General features: G+C 41.2%; 1 protein-coding gene across 1 annotated transcript in view; it reads left to right on the top strand.

Annotated features, from left to right (window-relative positions):
- The window catches only part of MARCHF11 (membrane associated ring-CH-type finger 11), a 115,541-nt gene that overhangs the window by 73,425 nt on the left and 18,643 nt on the right, over positions 1 to 23,473 (top strand). Inside the window, exon 3 of the mRNA XM_052659323.1 lies at positions 15,374 to 15,566. Coding sequence (XP_052515283.1) covers positions 15,374 to 15,566 — 193 coding nt within the window. The remainder of the gene's footprint in view (positions 1 to 15,373; positions 15,567 to 23,473) is intronic.

The raw sequence follows: 23,473 nt of genomic DNA on the forward strand, positions 1-23,473 counted from the left end.
ACCCCCTCTTCACCACTCCCTCCTCTGCCCCAGGTCGCTAAGCCTTCTGTAAATGAATGGAACTGATCCTCTCTGCTCTCCCTTTTCTCCAGAGCTTGTCCTTCCTGGGGATGGTTCTGCCACCAGCAGGCCCCCTTTCTCTTCCCTGACAGATGTTAAGACAGGACCTTCCAAGTTCCATGCCCATCACTGCAGCCCTGTACCTGCCCTCCTCTCCCATCTCTTAGCCAGATTTAGGCTTTATTTCTTTAGCAGGAGCACGTTTAATATTGTAGCTATTTAATAGTTTATTAATTACTTGGGAGCACAGGAGGCCTTATTTTACTGTCTGCAAAGCATGCTTAGTTTCAGGCATTCATTCTTCCTGCTTCCAACTATAAAACTTTTGTCAGAGAAGTTTTTTGAAGAATAGATTTTTATTTAATAAGGATATAGTCTCCTAAAAGGACTTCCCTGGTGGCTTAGCTGGTAAAGAACCCTCCTGCCAAAGCAGGAGATAGATATGCAGGTTCAATCCCTGGGTCGGGAAGATCCCCTGGAGAAGGAAATGACAACCCACTCCAGTATCCTTGCCTAGAAAATCCCATGGACAGAGGAGCCTGGTGGGCTGTAGTCCATGGGGTTGCAAAGAGTCAGACATGATGCACGCACACATACAGCCTTCTAAAAAGCAGTAATATGGTAATCTAATTAAAAAAAAAAAAACAACCCATTAATAATGCTTCCCTCAAGCCCTTCTCTTTTCTCTAAACTACTTACTTTTTTTCACTCTAAGCATTTCTTGGGGAAGGGAAAGCTCTGGAAAAGTTGCCTTCACATCTCCTCTTAGATAAATCCTGTTCATAAATGAAGTGGCTTAAAAGCTAGGTCATCTGTCATGTGAATAATTTAATATTCATCTCTTCTGCAATGTGCATCATTTTGGAACATTTCTCAGGATAGACTGAGATTTCCTAAGAAGTAGAGGAGCAGCTTAGTGAACACCTGACCTGTAGGCAGGTCCCTGGCCAGTGTTGAGGATCCTCCCTGAGTTGCCTCTGACATTGTGGGTCGTGGGGCAGGGGGTTTCTACCACTATCATGAGTTATGGGCTGGATCCGTGGGCTTGACGAGGAAGAGTTAAGAGTGACTAGTACATTAGCTCATCGGAGAAGGCAATGGCATCCCACTCCAGTACTCTTGCTTGGAAAATCCCATGGACGGAGGAGCCTGGTGGGCTGCAGTCCGTGGGGTTGCTAAGAGTCGGACACGACTGAGTGACTTCACTTTCACTTTTCCCTTTCATGCATTGGAGAAGGAAATAGCAACCCACTCCAGTGCTCTTGCCTGGAGAATCCCAGGGACGGTGGAGCCTGATGGGCTGCCGTCTATGGGGTCGCACAGAGTCGGACACGACTGAAGCGACTTAGCAGCAGCAGCAGCAGCAGCAGTACATTAGCTCATAGGAGTGAGATGGCCCAAGATGAGAGAGGAGAGGTTTCAGGGTAAGTTCAGAGGCATCACGGCAGAGTGGCTGGACCAACGTCAATGGTCACGTTGATGTCCCAGCAGCCAGCATGGTGGCCTTGACTAGCAGTTCGCTTCTCTGCTGGGACCTCTCTTTTCTCTTCCTTAAAACGAAGGGCCTCTGAGCAGCTTTTTGCCTCCTTCCACATGTGTTTCTACAAGGACAGGTTCTTGGTTGTGCATGTTCAAATCTGAAACAGGTTGATCTCTGACCTCAGTAGACATGGCTTTCATCCGCACCCATCATTTCTCTATAAACCAGATTATCTTTGCTTTTCTCTCTTATCTGAAGAGCTCTCTTCTCTCCAGGACCACAGGATTATTTAGTTTCTAGGGTAGGTTCCCTCTCTGAGGTGCCTAATCCAAAAGCTCTTTGGTATCAGAATGTTAGAAATACCCTAAAGTTGTTGAGTAACGTTCTTTTAATTCCTAATCAAAAACCATAAAAGGCTAATTTGGGTTTCTTCAGTGTATGGAGACTCTGTGCAGGATGATAATACAGCATTATGGATGCTTTAGTGACCTTGGCTGTGGCCTTGGATGGGGGTAAGTCAGTCTGTCTTTCCATCTATCCATTTATTTGTCTACCTATCATCCATCCATCCACTCATCTATCCTTCCCCTCTCTCTCCCTCCCTCTGTCCCTCCCTCCCTTCCTCCCTCTGTCGTTTCCTCCCTACCCCCTTCCTTGTTTCTATCACTCCCACCCTTCCTTCCTTCTTTCCTTACTTCCCTCTGTATCTGGAGTTATAAAGAAATCTTTCCTTAGCAACATGCTTTTCCTTCCTTTATCAATGCTTCACTGAATCATCTGTCATTCATTTCAAAAATTAGCATGCTGGGTTAATAGATGCCTGTAGGTTATTTCATGCAGAATCACAAGGAATTGGAAATTTTTTTTTTAATTGGCACATTAGTCACCGTCTGACATTGTCCTCCCCGCACCGTTTCTCACGAATTTTCCAGCTAAGTCACCATGTAATGCAGTTGGCTGGCTGATGAGATGACCCCTGACACACTTTGGACATCACCGCTGTTAGGTTTCTCAGGAAACTACATTGAATTATCTTGAAAAGAATCAAGCTTTTTCCCTCTCATTTTCTTTCTTTCCTTTTTTTTTTTTTTTTAAGATAAGCATGCTTTAAGTTCAGAAGAGAGTACAGCTAAAATACCCACAATCCAAACACAGTGTCTATTTCAGTCTTAAGTGTGAGAGACTAGTTTCTCGACCTTGGCACTATCGACATTTGGGGACTGATAATTTTGTGGGGCTGACTTGTACACTGTAGGATGTAAGCAGCTCCCCTGGCTTTTACTTCCTAAATGCCAGGGGCACCATTTCCAGTGATGATAACTGAAAATGTCTCCAAATTCTGTCAAATGTCCCCAGGGGAGAAGGTGGGCAAAAATCATCCTTGGTTGGGAACTAGACCAGAAAGTTACAGTGACTTTGGGATCCTTTCATGCTGTCAAAACAAATCACTCACATAAAGAGATAAAGCAGAACTAAGTCTCCTTCACTGACTCACTGTGATTTCTGATGATGTGCCAGGCACAGTGCCAAGTGACAAGGATTCAGACATTGATAAGATTTTGTCCCTGCCTGCACAGAGCTCCCAGCGAAGTCGGGGAAGCAGACGTGTAAACCGATCGCCATGTATCGATGGGACATAATAGGGAGAAAGTTAGTCATATTGCTGGATGTTCTGTGTCTCAGATTGTAGACCAACATCACTTCTCAAACGATTCTTCTGGGGTCCTGCAAATACAGCCTGCCTTTAGATCAGGGACCCCAGAAGCATCCCTTGTTCTTTCCTTCACCTTGGAGCCTTGCTCAGGTTGCTCCTCCTGAAACATCTCATGTCAGACTTTTACATCTCCACATTTCCCATCACTCACAGGCAGCCCAGGGAGCCGTTCTGGGTTGCTTGAATTTGCGTTGATGTCTGCCCACCTAATTCCCATCATGAAACTCACAGTCTCTTCTGCACAGTCGATGGCTAAATTGCATGCTGTATTGCTTGATTCCCCTGTTTCTCATGCATTGGTCTCATTCCTCAAGTAGATTATGGGCTATTTGAGGTGGAAGCCAGGTATTATACTCAAATGTTTACATTAATGGCCTAAGAAGTCACTATTTGACTGCTGTTGGCTTGCAAAACTAAGTGTGAGAATTGAACTAAAATCTATTATAAAAGACAGGTAAAAGAATGATAAAATGAAATTAAAGCAAAACCTGTAGCCAAAGAGAGAGAGGTGCTTGGTCTTCTGTCTGGCACGTTCTTTTCTGCCTAATGAACTTCTACTGATGCGTCAAAACCCCCCAGCACATTACCTTCCTCTTTATGCTTTTGTGGCTTCAGATTGCGAAGCGCGTCTCTGCTCTGCACTTTGAGAGTGATGTGTGCACAGATGTGGTTGCTGGGGGAATCCCCTGGGGTAAGCTGCTGCCTCAGTCTCTAGAACCCAACTAAGGAAGGAGTGCTAGGTGTGAAGATGTCCATACACAGTTATCTGAGACAACTATGTCAGATGTCATTTTACAGTGAAGAACACTGAGGTCCTTAGGAGAAGAGTAACTGATGTGGTAGAACAGCCAATTCCAGTTCTCTTTTGGAACCAGTCCCCCCATAGCCAAGGAAAACCACTGTGTAAAGACTGCATCAGTTACAGAAGAGGTGATTTTGATTCATGCTCTGGTCCTTAACGATCAGGGGGTACTGTTCTGACCCCCAGGAGAGTATACGGTGTTCAGTCTTCTCAATGAAAATAACCAATAAACCATCTGTGGTAAGAATAGAAAAGAGCTTTATCTGAGATAAATTGAAGACTATATCTCAGGAGAGACCCTCTCATCTAACTCCAAGGAACTGCTCCAGAGAAGCACGGTTTTCCTGCTTGTCAGAACAAAGAGAATGAAACAAGTCAGGAATACATTCCTGGAAGGTTTCAAGAAAAACAGATCAGGACGTCCACAGCCAGTCAGTATGGCCTTGGCACCTGGAAGACAGTCTTATCGTCAAAGGAGGACCAGCATTGGCACCTCAGGAAGGGAGGCACTTAATCTTTATATTTAGCATGGACATTCTCTTCTGCTCCTCAGTGTACCCTTTTCTTTAATAATTAAAGCAGGTTTGCAACGTGTGTTTGATGGGCCACAAACAGGATGTTTTAGGTAGCATAAAATTCACGTCAACTCAAGTATAAGCCGAATGACTTCCCTGTACCTCAGGATGTGAACGTTTCTTTCATCAGTCTGCATGAACTGAATATTTCAAATGAGAAGGTAGTTGCTTTCCATGCAAATCCTGTTCCAAAAGCAAGGCTGAAGACTAGTAACAGCCCATTGAGAGTTTTAGTTCCATTAACAAAGGTAGCTTTCAATCCGTGGAGAGAACAAGTAAATACGATTGTGACCACCTACTAATTTCTTAGAGATGCCCTGGGCAGTGTGTGTTCAAACATTGTGCTAATACATGCATGCTCAGTCGCTCAGTCATGACCTTCATGGACTGCAACCCACAACCAAGCTGGTTCCTCTGTCCATGGGATTTTCCAGGCAAGGGTACTGGAGTGGGTTGCCATTGCCTATTCCAGGGAATCTTCCCTATCCAGGTATCAAATTTGCATCTCTTCGGTCTCCTGCATTGGCAGGTGGGTTCTTTACTGTTGCACCACCTGGGAAGCCCGTTCAAACATTATGAGTACCAAATATTGAGAAGAGTATTGAAACAAAAGTGCTTTATATGCAGACATACACTTTTAATTCATATGGGATGAAATCTAGTTATTGAGATTAACTATATTAGACAGTTGACACTTGAGGCAAATTTCCCTGCTTTGAAATAATGGATAGCACCTGCTTTTGTTGCAAGAAAGAATTAACACAGAGAGGGAAAGGGCAGTATAAGGTCTTGAACACTGAAGAGCTGAAGTGTATTTTTATTTGAACATTTGCAACGTTAAATCTGGATCAACATGCCTTTGACAAGTATGGACATCTACAACAATCAAAACAGTTGAACAAGAGATTACCTTGAGGGATGAGATATGGATGGTTCAGAAAGAATTAGACGAATAAAATGCAGGAGTAAATATGCATTTTCTTAAGTGAGATCCAGAATCTTTGGTATCTTCATGTAGACTCCATACCCTACAGTTGCTAACAAAATACTAGCTTGTGGCCTTGTGGTAAACAACCTGCCTGCCAATGCAGGAGATATAAAGAGACGTGGGTTCAATCCCTGGGTCAGGAAGATGCCCTGGAGGAGGGCATGGCAGCTCACTCCAGTATTCTTGCCTGGAGAAGCCCATGGACAAAGGAGCCTGGAGGGCCACTACAGTCCATAGGGTCACAGAGTCAGACACGACTGAAGTGACCTAGCACAAATTAGTTTAAAAAGCTGTTGCTCCTGTTAATACCAAGTCACTTGAGAGATTTTTTTCAGTGAAGCAAAACCTTACATCTAACGATACTCATCTCTTATAAAAAAACTTCACACTTTGTGCTCCTTTGATCTTCCATCTTCCTGTGACTCTGGAGACAGCTAGATAGGATGGTCTTCAGCTTCCATTTACAAAGACTTGGGATCTGAATAGAGGACAGCTTTGGTTAGAAGGGTTTTTCTGGACAGATAATGTGGAAAGGCTCATCTGACAGATGAGTTAGTGTCCATCTCTCTGGCCATTCACAGGCACTTCTCCTGTTCGGCTTCCCTCCCTACTCCATGTCTGTGGGCTCTGCTGGTCCTGCTTGTTACTTAGTGATGAAGCTTTCCATTTATTCCTCTCATCCTGGAGTTGAATTTTCAAACTTGCCATGCTTATCTGATCACTCTGGCCCAGCCCTGAATTTTTGGTCCCTTTGCTGTTCCACGTGGCCTCAGGCCAGTTTAACATTTTTTTTTTTCCTGATTCATCCAAGACTATTCTCCTGGAGTTAAAGTCAAAGGGCAGCCTTGCCTCAGTTCAGTTCAGTTCAGTTCAGTCGCTCAGTCATGTCTGATTCTTCATGAACCCATGGACTGCAGCACGCCAGGCCTCCCTGTCCATCATCAACTCCTGGAGTTCACTCAAACTCATGTCCATTGCGACAGTGATGCCATCCAACCATCTCATCCTTTGTCATCCCCTTTTCCTCTCACCTTCAATCTTTCCCAGCATCAGGGTCTTTTCAAATGAGTCAGTTCTTCACATCAGGTGGCAAAAGTATTGGAGTTTCAGCTTCAGCATCAGTCCTTCCAATGAATGTTCAGGACTGATTTCTTTTAGGATAGACTGGTTGGATCTCCTTCTAGTCCAAGGGACTCTCAAGAGTCTTCTCCAACACCACAGTTCAAAAGCATCAATTCTTTGGCACTCAGCTTTCTTTATAGTCCAACTCTCATCCATATTGACTACTGGAAAAACCATAGCTTTGCCCATTCATATGTAAACTCCATGTGACCCGAGTTGTCATGCGGAAAACTGGGATGACTCTCAACACTGGAGGGAAATCTTCTTAGGGTCCGCCTTCTCTCAGAGGTTTCCTTCCTGGGGGAAGAATATTTCTCTCCTACTTCATAATCCAAGGACCCAGGCACATAGTTCTGGACACTCATCCCAGGAAGTGTGCACATTTTGAAGTACACGGAATGCTAAGACATCTTGTTTGTGGTCCATCAAGTACGCCTCGTGCTGGCTTCCCTGGTGGCTCAGTGGTAAAGAATCCACCTCCAGTGCAGGGGACTTGGGTTCAATCCCTGATCCTGGAAGACCCCCTGGAGAAGGAAAAGGCAACCACTCTAATATTTCCTGCCTGGAAAAATGCCATGGACAGAGGAGCATGGTGGGCTAGTCCATGAAGTCTCAATGTGTCCGACAGAACTTAGCAACTGAACAAAAACAAAACATACATTTTACAACTACTTTAATTATTAAAGAAAAGGGTACAAAGACCAGAAGTAGTGAATGTCACTTGTGCTGCATTATTATATTTATATATTGATGGATTTGATTTGCTAATATTTTATAGAGGATTTTTTTTTTCATCTATGCTCATAAGGAGTATGGTCTGAAAGTTTTGTTTTTTTTTTCTAGTAATGTTTTTGTCAGGTTTTTGTACCTGGTTGATGCTGACCTCATAAAATGAGTTAGGAAATATTCTGTCCTCCTGTATTTTCTGAAAGAATATGTGTAAAATTCACATTTTATTTTCTAAATGTTTGATAAAATTCTCCAGTCAAACTCTCTGGTCCTGGAGATGTTTGTTCATTTGTTTGTGGAAGGCTTTGGATTAAAAATTCAATTTATTTTATATAGTATTATTCTATTTCTATACATTCTATTTCATCTTGAGTCAGTTTTGGTAAGTCTGTTTTCTTCAGAGAATTTGTCTATTTCATATTTGTAATCGAATCCATTGGCATAAAATTGTCTACAGTGTCCTCTTAGTGTTCTTTTCCTCTGTAACATCAGTCATCACATTTCCTCTTTCATTTCTTGGTTAGTTTTTCTAGAGTTTTATCGATTTTATTAACATTTAAAAGAAGCAGTTTTGTGTTCCCCTAATTATTTTTCCTAGGTTGTTTAGATTTCACCTTTCTCACACAAAGCAAATTTCTCTTGCATGACGTTTATCTCAGGTCTGACAAATTTATGAAAATGCTTTTCTCACAGAGAAGACTCATATTAAGCCATGAAATCATTTTTAATATGCAACCTATAAATGAGAGTCTTCAAAGAATAGGCATATAATTAACTGAATGTTTTATCCGCCTGTCAAATTGATTACACATTGAGATGTTTTCTGCCAGCGTTTCAAATTCCAACTTTAGTGGTTCAATTTAAACACCATCTAAAGATGATTGAAAATGGGTTTTCGCTGAATTCACTTTTCTGTAGAGGACCCTTCTTAAGAACAGGTGTTTTCTCCTGTGACATTGGTAAGTAATACCACCTGTCACACTGCATGTTATAAATCACTGTTCTGCAAATCTATTAGCTGTGATTCATATCTGACCTGCCTTGTAAAAACAAAGATGAAGCAGTGCTTCAGACTGAATGATTTAATGCACCCTGAAACAATCTACTTTCTCTGAGTTTAGCCTCATTCCCTCTGAGCACGTGCTATTTTCAGGGAGGAAATTGGTTCTAAATTGAGAGGCTGCATTAACTCTTTCAGACAACAGAATGACAGGAACACATCATTCTAAACAGCTTCCTGGAGGCCTGATAGAGTGCACGCCTTTCTCTGGTTCTCATTTTACTGGCTAGAAGTGATTTATACAAGGAGGGGACTCGATCTCGTCATGGCTGGGGCTCCCATCATTTCTTTAAAGAAAATTCCTGGCTTTTTCTTCCATCCTTTTTTGTCTGAAGACAGTAATACACCTGTGATTGTACTGTTGTTCAGTCGCTCAGTTGTGTCCGACTCTTTGCAGCCCCATGGACTGCAGCACGCCAGGCTCCCCTGACTTTCACCATCTCCCAGAGCTTGTTCAAACTCATGTCCATTGAGTCAGTGATGCCATCCAACCATCTCATCCTCTGTCAACCTGGTCTCTTTCTGCCTTCAGTCTTTCCCAGCATCAGGGTCTTGTCCAGTGAGTCAGCTTTTCCAATCAGGTGGCCAAAGTATTGGAGCTTCAGCATCAGTCCTTCCAATGAGTATTCAGAATTGATTTCCTTTAAGATTAACTGGTTTGATATCCTCGTAGTCCAAGGGACTCTCAAGAGTCTTCTCCAACGCCACAGTTCAAAAGTATCAATTCTTTGGCACTGAACTTTCTTTACGGTCCAACTCTCACATCTGTACATGACTACTGGAAAAACCAAAGCTTTGACCAATAAGGACCTTTGTCAGCAAAGTAATGTCCCTCCTCTTTAATATGCTTTCTAGGTTGGTCATAGCTTGTTTTCCAAGGAGCAAGTGTCTTTTAATTTCATGGCTGCAGTATGATTTCATTGGTAACGGCAACAGTTAGTGCCATGGTTTCAGAGCAGTCTATAGAAATTATTGGGATACTTATCAAGTTTCCCATGAAGGGGATACCAAACCAATATGGACCCTCACACAATATCATATCCCGTTTGGGGCCACACACACTTGTCTGTGTCTTTCTAGCACCGATGGACCTTACTTGGTACATCTCTGAACAGTTATATATAAAGAGAATGTTAAAAAGTTTCCAGTATGAGTTTATTTAATTCCTTCCAAACTTTGTTAAAATTAAAGAAGTATAATTCTGTTAGCATGTCATCATTATGTTAATATTCATTTACGTGTATGTGTATGTGCTTAGTCCTTCAGTTGTGTAGCCCACCAGGCAAGAATACTGGTGTGCGTTGCCATTTCCTTCTCCAGGGGAATCTTCCTGACCCAGGGGTTTAACTTGGGTTTCATATTGCAGGTGGATTCTTTGCCATCTGAGCTACAAGGAAAGCCCAATATTCATTTAACGAATTGCAACTTTCATACTGAAGAAGTATGTGAGGATCGATCCCATTTGAAAAGCTATTGGTCAGGTTTAGTTGGTATTCTGCTGATCTGCTTTTTGCATTTGTTGACTTTTTTCATCCCTAGAGTTACCTTTAGGTAGGTATAGCCATGTCCTCTTTGGTTTTGCTTTTAGATGTAGGATGGGTCAGTTTAAATAGACAGAAGATGTGAAAAGCAGACAGTATGCAGAGGCAGACACTTAAGAAAGAAGTCAGGCTTTGGAAACAAATCTGAGTTTAAATTCTCACTTCTTTACTCACTGGTGGCTTCGCCAGAGCTGAACTTTATCCTGTCGGCAATGACAGAATGGATGTGGAGAGAATGTTTATCTGGCAATCAGTTAGGTGATGGAAACTAAAGTCAGGTATGGTGTATTTAAAGCATTGACTAGGTGCGTTCTGCTCTTTGGTGAACACGACGGGAGGTGAGACTCAGCTTCTGCTATCATGTCATGCAATGTGTGGACGATAGGATTCCAAGACAACATGGGAGTCCAATGAAAGAAATCCATGCTAATCAGAAGTATACAGAGTGGCTCGTGGGGTCCATAAGGAGGAATTCTGCTTAGAAGAGAAGGGGCAGGAGGGGCCTGCCTTTTTAGAAGAGCTGGCATCATAGCAAGTTGTGGATGGATGAGAGATTTCATCAAGTGAGAACGGGCTCAAAAGCAGAGAAGGGACCTAATTAAAGGTACACAGCCTTTGGGAGAATACAGAGAATCAGATGAAGTTGAGTTGAGGAGTATACCTCTCTCTCCCCTCTCTCTCCCTTCCTCCTTTCATCCCTCCTTCCCTACCTTGCTTCTTTCCTTCCTCCCTCTTTCTTCCCTTCTTCCCTGTCTTCCTTGTGATATTCTTCCATCCCTTTCTTCCATCCTTCCTGCAACAGTTATGTGCCAGGCCCTGGGAATATGTGCTGAACCAAATATTTAGCCTCCTTAATGGAGCTCAGAGTCCAGCCCAATGGGGGCAGGTTTTCTTTCATTAGAAACATAGATTTGGGTGTTAAATAGAGGATCAGTGAGTGACTCACAGCTGGCTATGCAGCTAGAAAGCTGTCTCAGTAGACCAGAAAAGACAGTCTTGAAGCTTTTATCAAAAAACTGCCATGGCACTGAAATGATGGAGTATAGAAGAAGGACATGGCAACCCACTCCAGTGTTCTTGCCTAGAGAATCCTGTGGACAGAGAAGCCTGGTGGGCTGCTGTCCATGGGGTCGCACAGAGTCGGACACGACTGAAGCGACTTTGCATGCATGCATGCGTGCATGCAATGAACTGTTATCAGAGCTCAATGAAATTATTACACAGAATAGTAACAGGGTTGAGAGCATGACCTAGAGGCCAGACTAGCTGGGTTTATATCTCAAATCCAGTCCTTACTAGGTATTTCAATTTGGAGCAATTGTTAAGCCTCTCTCTACCTGTTTCCTTATCTGTAAAATGGGGATTGTAATAGTACCTCCCTCCTAAGGTAGCCAGGGGAATTAGATGAGTTAATATGTATAACTTCTTATAAAAGTGCCTGACACATATTAGTCCTGGATAAATACAGGGCATGAATATTAAATTACTTCTTCTAGTACACTAAATTAGAAGAACTTCCCAAAGAGGAACCAATTGGTCCCATTTTTTCTAGAAACAATAGGTTGAATAGTTGTGTAGAGGTGAACAGCTTTTCAGGAATATAAAAGAGTCATACATATTCACATATTATAGACTGAAAGAAAATAATAGCAATTATTGGCTTTAAACCAATCTGATTATTGTTACTTTCCTTTCCAAACTTGGGAAGACATTTAAGTGAAAAAATATATATATACATACTTATGTATGAAGTTTTAGAGGAGAAAAAAAGTGCTCAGCAGTTGACAAATTTTGTTCAAGATTCAGAAGTGCCTTACAAACTGCCGTCCAGGCCTTCAGTATCCTTGTGGTAGAGAGAGATGCCCCAAGACACTTGTCTACTGTTTTTATTGTCCAAGCTAGTGGTCCATTAACACAGTTCCTTTAGGCTGAGCCTGGTAGATAATGAGTGTCTTCCAGGGCAAGGAGTATTTCCTTGTGGTGGGAAGTAGTAGTATTTTTCCTAGGGGAAGAATGTGAAAAATCCCACTTTTTGTACATAATGGTAAAAATAAGAGAGCGGTATACAGTGGGTGAAGAAATTATCAAGATGGTGTCAGTGTCAAAGGGCAATCTCTAAGTTCATAATTGGTTTCATAAATTTAATTTCAGTAATGGTTTGTCCTCATTTGCTATTCAGTGAAATAGTACCAATTTTAAGGTTCATCAGCATGTGAAGAATATACATGCACTTTCAGACACACTTGGACGCACATTTGCACTATTAGCGAAGTAACAGAAAACCAAAATTGCAGGGAGCTCATTGCAGATTTCGAACAGTTTGTCCTTCTTTAAAAATAAACTTCAAAAGTCTCAAATTACTTCTTATATCCACCACTAAAAAATCATTTCTGTGATAGTAAATAATTGAGCCTCCAGGTGTATTGTAATCAAGAGTTGTTCTTTTTTATCCTAGCTTCCTGATATAATTTTAAATGCATTGATTGCAAACAGCCAGGCATTTGAATTTTAAACCATTTTAAATCTGGTAACACCAAACACGTGTGAAGCATCAATATTTCCTTTTTCTCTTGTTGGGGTATAGTTGACTTACAATGTTGTGTTAGCTTCATTTGTACAGTAAAGTGATTCAGTTATACATATGCATATATTTGTTCTTTTCAGACTCTTTTTCCTTATAGTTCACTGCAAAATATTGGGTACACTTCTCTGTGTTATATAGTAGGTCCTTGCTGGTTATCTATTTTAAGTATAATAGTATGTATATTTTAATCCCAACCTCCTAATTTATCCCTTCCCACCCCTACCCTTCCCCTTTGGTAACCATAAATTTGTTTTCTTTGACTGTGGGCCTATTTCTGTTTTGTATATAAGTTCATTTGTATCAAGGTGTTTTTTTTTTTTTTTTAAGATTCCAAATATAAGTGATACCATATGCTTCTTATTTCTAGTAAATCTGTCTTGTTGTTCATTCACCTTTCTTGTCAAGGCACCGCTGAGCCTCATGTTTGGGAAGCCTGCTGCCTGAGCACGGCCTCCCTGTCTTGGCAGTCAGCTGACTCTGAGACCCAGAGTCACCAGCTTCCTTGTCCCAGGATGCACCACGGCACCATAAAACCAGCCCCACCAGTTCTCCCAAATCCAAGTGCCCCCGAGGGTGTCTGTGGCCACCATCAGTTATGCTGTTACTCAATTGTCATGCAGGCAGCCTGGATCAACTAATTAATTAATAAGCTTAACTGGAGCAAAATATAATTAATTATACAATATTGAGCTGTCCAAATTTAATGCCGCCGAAATTACATAATGAATCTGGAACATAAAGGATTCCTGGCAAAAGGAAAAGAGATATCAGTATGTAGAGTGCATTCCTGGTGAACCCTCGTCACACACTTTTGACTTTCTGACTCCTGTGATGCAGGCGTATGTATTTTGAAACCTGTAGCCCATCCTGTGAAAATCAAACATACATACATGTGTACACAAATTGGACACCTTTGCCTCATGGGTTTAAAATGATGCTTTGTTTTCATCTGTGTGAATTGATAAAGACTAACATAGTGTATACAGACCTGTTAGCATCCATCTCAGTTGGAGATTAGTTGGAAGCAGTTTTCTGTGTTGCTTACTATGTTGTTGTATTTCATGCAGACTTTAATGGACATCAAAACGAAACAAGACCACAGACACTGACACTTCACACTTGGCTGGCAACACCAAATTTAAAATGGTGTAAAATTCAAATGCCTAGTCATTTGAAATTAATGTGCTTAATGTTATGTCAGGAAGACAGTGGAAAAAAAAATAAAGCTTCAGAAATGTGCTCAAAATATAATACTGATTTATTTGTAATGATATAATAATATGATAAAATGATATTGACTAGTTCAGTTATTATTCATGCAAATTTATAAAGATAAGAACCACTTTTCAATAAATTAGTCTTCATATTAAAATGATTAAAAATGTCTTCATTATAGAATCCACAAACTTTTTCATTTGGTTCTGGTTTGTGTGTGTATTTTTTTCTCAAGAGAAGCCAGTAAGTGACTTGAGAGAATGAAGTATTTTGAATTCATTTTAATATTTAATCTTTAACAAATGTAGACTTATGTGTCTTAAAAATACGAAATGTTCAAATCATGCTTAAAATCATTATATGTAACTTATTTGTGGTGACAGAGGCAATGAGGAAGAGAGGGAAGTTATGAGTAGTGATAGACTTCTTTCTGGGGAATTCACATATTCACACTCCAGGTAAGTAAAGAGTTTAAGGAGGTTGTCAGATTCACCCAGTGGATTCTGACTGTTGAAGCTCATTTGTTTTTTAAAGGTTATTTAAACTGTTTAGCAATTCTTCTGACAAGCCATATGTTGTAACAGGCACAACTCTCACACACGAGGAGACTGTGCGGGTTGTTTTGAGTTTCATTGCTTGATTTACTGGCAGACCATAATAGCAATTCTAGTTGTGTTTCTGTCTCAGTGATGCAAAAGTGAGAACATGATTAATTAATTCTCTCAAGTTGTTAACACCCTTGAAAGATTTTTCATCATTTGTACAATAAATCCTCTCAAATGTTGATGCTTTGGACACCAAATTACTGTCTCCACTGAATGGTGGTTGCTTATACAGTTTGAGAGTTTCAAAGATACTCCTTAAAGTACAAATTCTAAATCTTGACAAGAATGGCTTCATGGATTGCTCATTAGATAATAAATAGCCAGTAATATCTGAGCATATGAAATATAGCAATAACAGATAACACACAGTTTTATAGTTTCCTTATAATTATTTCAGTGTGTTAAATGACTTTTTCACAGATGTTCTTATATAGATTCTTTATTTACTTTTTATGTTTTTTCACTAAAGGAGATAACTTCCCTTTTTTGCAGTAGCCAGATGTATTAAGAGCAAAATAAATTTCCAGGCAGAGGAGCCCTTACCATGTTTCTTCAGAGTGCATTTAATTTCATGCGTGTGTGAAAGATGACAATGTGATTCCTCGGTACTAAATATTCCTCAGCCATTCACACTCAGTACGGTTATCTGGAATAAAACTAGATTAAATTTGCAGAGTGGTGAATTACTGAAAGTAATGAAGTTGAGGCAATTCATTAATCTTTATCTACTGGTCTATTTTTTATACACTGAATGAAATGGGAAAAAAATATTCATTTGGGGACCGATCAGATTGAAAAGGGTCTAATGTGAAGAGAAACATGGGGCTAAAAATGTTTTTTTTTTTCTTTTTAAATTATCCACAGCACTTTTTCTTACATGCCTCTGTTTTTCTTTTAGTGGCAAAGCATTTCTATAACACTGGTTGAGAAAGTTCAGATGATCGCTGTAATTCTAGGATCCCTGTTCTTAATAGCGAGTGTGACCTGGCTCCTCTGGTCCGCCTTCAGCCCCTATGCAGTGTGGCAGAGGAAGGACATCCTTTTTCAGATCTGCTATGGAATGTATGGTTTTATGGATCTAGTGTGCATAGGTAAGACCATGACGTTCAACGCTAACAAACTGTCAGTAATTCGTTTCTTCCAGCTCTTTCGTTTCCATCAGTCGGATCTCACCTAGAATGTGGTGGTTCACGTGATCTTGGTTCTCTAACTCATTAACTACCTGGGGCGCCACAATCCACCACTTTTCTCAAAAAGCATAGCGTCTCTGTTCCCAAGTAATCTGAAAAAAAAAAATAAAATTAACAGGATAATGCCCCTTTAAAGTGGTTTATTTTGCACCATAAAGAAGGAGGAGTTGAAGAAATTATTTGGGGGTGGGCGATGGAAGGATGGTCATTTAATTGTCAAGAAAGAATAGCAACTAAATCCCCCTCACGAAGCTGGGAAGGTATTGACTAATGTCAACGGCCATAGTGTGTGTCTGGGGAGAACACGGATACCTGGAGGTCTTACTTCGTGGCCAGGCAACCTCAGACTCCCTGCCCAGGACATAAAGGGCTCCTTGGAAGGGTAAGGACTTGGGGACAGTTTTCCTTGCCATGCTGTGCCGCTTAGTTTCACTTATTACATTTAGTGGTTCAGAAGAGGAAAAGGATGGGACACTTTAGCCAAAATAGACGCTACAAAAAAGGTTCTTTACACGTTTCACTGGCCCAATCTCATTTCCCTTGTACCATGGGAAAACAGAAGCTGATGCAGGCAGCATCTACTTGATGTGTATGAGGTGCCACAGGCATTGCAATGGTGACCAGTTGGCACCAGTGGACAGGCATGGAGAGCAACCATACCTTACCCAGGCGAGCCCCTGCTCCGATGTGGCTCACAACTTACGGGATGTAAAGTGAGCCCACGGAGGAAAGTATGGTCCGAGGACCACTCTTGGTCACAGCAGCATCTGCAGTGCCTTATAAAGAAATGCACGTTCTCAAGAGCCACCCCAGACCTGCCAAATCCAACACTTCAGAGTACCCCCTCTCCAGCCACCATCTGTGTTCACAAGCTCACCAACGGGCAGGTGATGCGAGAGCCACTGACTTCAGGGAACGGACTCGCCCTGCCATCGAGTGCCTTGGTTTCTAACCCTGGCCCCTGCTTGGACAGGTCAACCTTCTCTCTCTCTATTCCTTTTTTTTTTTTCCCTCACCTATAAAAATGGGGATAAGCCTCCATAGCACACAGACTTAAATAAAGGAAAAGACTATTATAAAATACTTATGTTAGTAACTGGGAGTTGTAGATTAGGTGTGTTTGAATAAGACACAAACACTGAAAGACTTGAAATCACTTAGAGTAGTATCTCTACTCACAAAAGCCTTTCAATTAGCAGCAATTTCAATATTCTCAGTCAGTTTTTCTAAGAGAACTTTGTACATTTAAAAACTATGATCAGCTGGAATTTCACCTCTTTTTCTTCTTTTCGCCAGTGTTACTAACACAAGACTAGTAAGAAAGAAAAGTATAACATTTCAAATCAAGAAGGAAAAATGAATGGAGGGAGATGCCATGAAAAATATGTAAACTGAGCAGATGCGGCCTGAATAATTGGGCTAATCATGTATATGAACAATTTGCATTAAATGTGATAATACATATGTAGGCAATTGGAAATTCCAACTCTCTATTCAAATAAATCTCAGGTATGGCTCTAAATTGAGAAGGATTACAGAATTGTTCTACAAATCCTTCAATAAATTCAGAAATAGTGTTTTCTATCTTTCAATATAAAAGTTATAAAATGTGGTATTCCACTGATATTTAAAGGAGAGATGAAAAATGAAAGAACAGTTAGGCTCCTAATCTGACCTGAAGGGAAAAACAATTCCAGTTGAGTTGATTACAGCACTGAAAGGGCCAGGCCTTTCTTGCTTAGGAGATCATCTTCTTGAATATCATAGCTTATATTTAATACTGAGTTATTATATCTTGAGTTTTGATTGCTGATGCCAGTCTTTTAATCAAGATTATTAGGATTCTGGTTTTAAGAGCACATACATAGGCACTAATGATCTTTTTGACAACATAAGATGTATTTGGGCCTTCCTTTTGAAATGTGGGTGTTTGCCCATTTTATAAAGTTAAGTTTCTTAGGAAGAAAACCCAGTGGACATTTTCCTGGAGAAGCTTTGGAGAGTGAGTTTTTATCTAGGTTTTAAATATTGACAATGCTTTTCATTGTCTTTTGGCTCATCAAATCAAAATCCCATCATTCAGTGATTTATTTGTATATTTTGAAAAATATTAAAGAATTCAGATGGAACAACAGTATTTATTTCACTTTGCAATGTCATTAGTTAGCCTTTTTGGACCCAGAAGTGAAGTGAGAGTCGCTCAGTCGTGTCTGACTCTTTGCCACCCCATGGACTGTAGCCCGTCAGGCCCCTCTGTCCATGGAATTCTCCAGGCCAAAATACTGGAATGGGTTGCCATTTCCCTTCTCCATTTTGGACCCAGAGAAAAGCTTATTTTTCCCCCAAGAAATTGGAAACCTATTAGATTTAGAAAGCAAATACATGTAGGCTACCAACAGCCAGCTGGATCATGGCAGGTAATTATTCCTGCTAACACTTCAAATTAATTAAAATGTCAGCTAACTAAATGTAGACAGTAACAAAGTAGCTTCCATTGATTATACCTCAAATACCCGTGACTGCAAGACCAGAGTCAGAGTGAAAAGTGTACATCTTTGTGTCCAGTTTGTTCAGTTCAATCAGATTCCTATGTGTCAGACACAGTGCTAAGTGCTGGGAGTGCAAATGAGAGCCAATCACTTTCCTGCCCTCTAGGAGCTCCCAGCCACACAGGGAGGACAGATATGAGAGCTAGAATTCAGCAGGATGTGCAGTGATGGACTTAAGCACAGGAGATGGTAGTTGAGCAAAGCTGGGGGAGACTGACACTGGTTGTTTGACGTGGGAAGGGAACTGTTTCAGGCAGATTTCATGGGGAAGCGATAGCTGAGCAGGCTGATGGATGAAGAGATGCTTGGCACATGGGGAGATAGCCCCCTTATCACCACTAGAGGCTGTAAGATTGGCTCTCCATTTGGAAGGCTTTAAGGCGGCTGGAAACATTCCCATATTCCTGTTTGTCTAAGCTTTTCAAACTTATTTATACCTAAACGGAAAAGGAGCAGGTTGACAGCTTCATAAATGTTCTTCTTAAAAAATATTTCTGTCAATTCATAGAAGATTATTCCAGAATCAAAACAATGTTATAGTCCAGTCAGGGTAAGTAACGTGTTGTACTCAGTCACTCAGTCATGTCCGACTCTTTGTGACCCCATGAACTATAGCCCTCCAGGCCCCTCTGTCCATGGGATTCTCCAGGCAAGAATACTGGAATGGGTTGGCATCTCCTCCTCCAGAGGATCTTCCAGACCAAGGGATGGAACCCACATCTCTGGTGTCTCCTGCATTGGCGCCATCCAGGAAGCCAACATAATGTTTAGGAAAATAACTTGGGGAAATTTACTTATTCCCAAAGTTAATTCGTTGTTTTCATTTATTATCAACTAATATATCTGCTTTCTCAAGATCCAGTTTCTTCTTGCTGTTAAAGTTTTGAATTCTCCCAAGGGTCTGGGTACCATGATAGCTTGAATACTTAGATCAGGGCTGTCCAAAGTTCTTCAGAACTTTCTGCAGTGAGTAAAATGTGTATCTGTGTTGCCCAGTACCAGAGACACTAGCTCCATTTGTCTGTTGAGCACTTGAAAGGTACTTAGTGTGAATGAGAAACTGAATCTTAAATTTAATTTTACTGAAACTTCACATAAATAACCACCTGTGGCTCATGGCTACCATATTGGACAGATTTCTAGATGATGGGATGGTAAATGTGTACGGGTTTGATTGACAAGTTTCACCTTGTCTTTATAACAGGTTACAGTTCCTAAATGATGAAGTAACTCTGTTTCATGAGATGAATAAAGTGAAAATGAGTGCAAGAGGATTGGGAGAAGAGTATTAACAGTGAGAGGGAGGTGGTCCCGAGCTAGACAGAGAGCTGTCAGAGGGAGCCGTCTTAAGGAAATGGGAGTACAGAGAGATGTAACTTTAGATTATATTTGGGGAGCTCTTTTAAATATTTAAGTAGATGGCATTCAGACTATAACTGTGTACTAGGAAAACTAATATAAAGGATCTCAATCACTGAGATGCTATAGCCCAGGGGCAGCAATTTAGGGAGAAGTAATAGTCACAGCAGGCTTACAGTGGCTCCCTCCTAAGAAGTTTTGCACAGTGGACGCAGAAAGATGAGCCAACTCAGAAATTAAAAGCAAGTGCCTGGCAGAAGGCTCTGGGCACAAGACCTGGTTCTCAGCTCCATACATGGCACATGGAAAAAACAAGACTCCTGCTTATATCAGCCGTGTCCCTCTAAGGATGCTTGGACCACAAGAGGAATATGTTTCTGAGTGACTCGAAGAAATGAGGGATTGAGATGTGACCATAGGACAGGGAGTCATCTGATGAACTTGCATCTGGAAAGTTGAGGGCCCTTACCAGGTCCCCTCAGTGTCTGGTGACCCTGAGGAGGTGAGTTCAGTCTCTCATAGAAGCAGTAAACTAAAACAAAAGCCTCATCGTGTTCCCTGTAATGTGGGATTCCTGGAACAGAGGCAGCAGTGCTTATACCTACCTCGTCTCCTGCACATGCCAGGTTAGTGCCGAAACCACATCTGGAAGATCCGTATCTTCCTTGGAATGATAAGGGAAGGGTGATGAGGGTTATGGCTACGAAATTTAGAAATCTGGATCACTGTTGTTCTTTCGAAAGGTTTTGTTAGTCATCCACATAATATAAACACATATGTATTCAGACTAAAACACCTTTCATGTTTACAACTGCGAAATTATATGAAGTTTAAAAAAAAAGACCCTTTCCCTCCCACTGCCCTTTTTCATGTCACTTCCTGTGCAGAAATGTCCCCTCTCCAATGGTGATGTATATCTTTGAGATCTTTTTCACACTTTCCTTTTTCGACATAGTGATCGGTAGTTTGGATTGTATTTAACGCCATTAGAGTGGTTTTCTTAAAATCCATTCTATGACCATATCCCCGGAGAAGGAAATGGCAGCCCGCTCCAATATTCTTGCCTGGTGAATCCCATGGCCTGTAGCCCACCAGGCTCTTCTGTCATAGCTCAGTTGGTAAAGAATACACCTGCAATGCAGGAGATCCCGGTTCGATTCCTGGGTCAGGAAGATCTGCTGGAGAAGAGAAAGGCTACCCACTCCAGTATTCTTGGACTTTCCCTGTGGCTCAGCTGGTAAAGAATCTGCCTGCAATGCGGGAGATCTGGATTCAATCCCTGGATTGGGAAGATCCCTGGAGAAGGGAAAGGCTACCCACTCCAGTATAGTGGCCTGGAGAATTCCATGGACTGTATAAGTCCATGGGGTCACAAAGAGTCAGACACAACTGAGCAACTGAACACATGACTATCTAGGTTTGTGGGACAAGTTTATCTAAGAAAGTGGGAGTGGCCACTCCGGACCTTGCTCCTATGCGGCTTGTCCTGTCTGGCGTCTCTCAGGGACATCAGGATTGCCATGTGCAGCTTTCAAGAGAAGGACAGTGTAAATTCCATCTTATAATTTATCTCATTATTTCGAAAGCATCCTGTGAGGTAGTTCTGGTTCCTGCTCATTACATCTGTGTGTGTGTGTGTGTGTGTGTGTGTGTGTGTGAGAGAGAGAGAGAGAGAGAGAGAGAGAGAGAGTATATCCGCTGTTGTGCATGCTTGTACTTGAGTTTGAGAAATAGAATAATCAGGAGAGTCAGCAATAACAGAATTGGGACATTAGCCACAGAGCCATGCGACAAAGGGAAGCAATTTTTCTTAAAGCAATTTCTGGGGATGTTTACTACATGAGAAAAAGAGACTGAGAAGTGAAAGCCTTTCAGTGTTAACAGTGTGATAGGTATAGAAGAAAGTGACCCCAGGGCTCCTGAATGTGCTGGAGAAGGTTGGGGGTCTTGGGAGGCAGTGATCTGGATCACCCCTGCTGGATTTTGCTTTCCAAGATCTTCAGAGCAGATCCAGTATTTCAGTATTGTATTCAAAAATAACCCCAGACATACTAGAATAAGGATCAGATCAAGGTGCCTTCTTCTTTCTGCATCAATTATAGTCAATACTGAACAGTGCTTCTGCAGAAATTTCATGCTCTCCAATATAAGGTTTTTCTAAGTTTCAAGTCCATTTTTTTTAATCTATATAAATGTTTGTATCTATTGAGGCCCTTTTGAAAATCTGTTTTTCATAGTTGATAATAAATCTAGCTAAAGCTACTCAGGCAAATGCAAGAAAACTATTTAGAGTTACCAGTTGATAACTTTTATTCACATTTCATTCTAGAACTTTGGAAGAACAAATAAATACAACAGTTTCCTGTGGTCTTGGATTGATGATATTAGAATTACATTTACTGTTTAAAAGGCACAATAATTCTCTTTGAAAGGCACAAATTCTCTTGCTTTTGACATTGCTTCACTTCTCTATTTTTTTTTTCCTTCCGTCAGAATAGCTAAAAGTAACACAGAATTTAACATTTGATTGATGGGAAGTATAAAATGCAAATTTTCCATTTTTTTAATATTATATGAGGAAAGATGAAGTTTGACAGAAAGTTTCCGGATATTCAGAGTCTTGGTTACAAGGAATGAATCCTTGCCATGAAGGATGACCAATGTGTATTTCATGGTGGGGTTGTTTTCCCCTAAAATGATGCTTCTAGGTCATCTTCCTTCCTGTGGCTGGGTTTCAACACATACAGCCTAATTACATAAGTGAAGCATAATTGAGAAAGTGAATCAACTAAGGGAACAAAATCCTAATGCATATTTATATTTCTGAACAAAATATCAGTGACGTTGAAACCATCCCCTGTTTAAAATTTTCCATGCTTCCTGGCACTTCCCAGCATGATTCAGAAGTTGACAATATTTCTTAGAGTATTTTAGGTGAAAAACACATTTACTGAAGGAAATTAGTATTGGAATTGAAACATGCCACAATAATTTCGAGCAGAAAAAAAAATGGGTTTACTGAAGAGTACCCCCTTCCCTGTTCTTACCTTGTCACAAGGGGTCATCACGAAACAGAGGTGCAGCTGTTGGTGAGGTTTGCAAAATGTGCAGCCCCTGGGCTGTGATAGAGAGACAGTACTTTCTTCTTTTTTTTTAAAAAATGTATTGGAGTATAGTTGACTTACAATGTTGTGTTAGTTTCAGGTATAAAACAAAGTGAATCAGTTATACAGATACATATACCCCCTCTTTCTTTAGCATTTTTTCCCATATAGGTCATTACAGAGTATTGATTTGAGTTCCCCGTGCTATACAGTAGGTCCTTATTACTGATCTATTTTATATATAGTAGTGTGTACATGCTGAGAGACAGCATTTTCTTAAGCTGTTGAGTATGTATGGATAAATATAGAATTTGTCAAACACTCCATTTCACCACACTCCTAGGGCCGGTGAGGTCCTGCACAGAGCAGGTGTGGATGTCCGCCAAGGTCACCTCTTGCCCAGTCCTCCCAGCGGAGAGCCTGGGCCACAGAGCCCAGTTTGACCTGAAGTGGGGCATCTCCACTTGAAGAGGCTTTCTCTGTGGGACAGGGGGACCCCTTTTCTCTTCTTCTCTTCTGCCCAAATGACACAGCCCTGACTCATTCAAGCTTGCCAGCAACTTTGATCATGAGATTTCAGATGCACGTGAAGTAGATTTTTTTTGGTGGGAGACAGTCCACCCTGTCCCACCCCAGTCACCACCACCACCATCACCACCAAATCTGGGATCTGCGTCACTGGAATCACTTGGGAAAACAGAGCTTAGACTGCCAGTAGGTCCACATGGAGCCTTGGGGAGAGGATGGGGATGTGAAAGCTACTTGCGTGCCCTGGTTGGCGCTCTGCATTGCAGTG

Source organism: Budorcas taxicolor, chromosome 20 (genome assembly GCF_023091745.1).
Source record: "Budorcas taxicolor isolate Tak-1 chromosome 20, Takin1.1, whole genome shotgun sequence".
NCBI classification, from domain to species: domain Eukaryota; kingdom Metazoa; phylum Chordata; class Mammalia; order Artiodactyla; family Bovidae; genus Budorcas; species Budorcas taxicolor.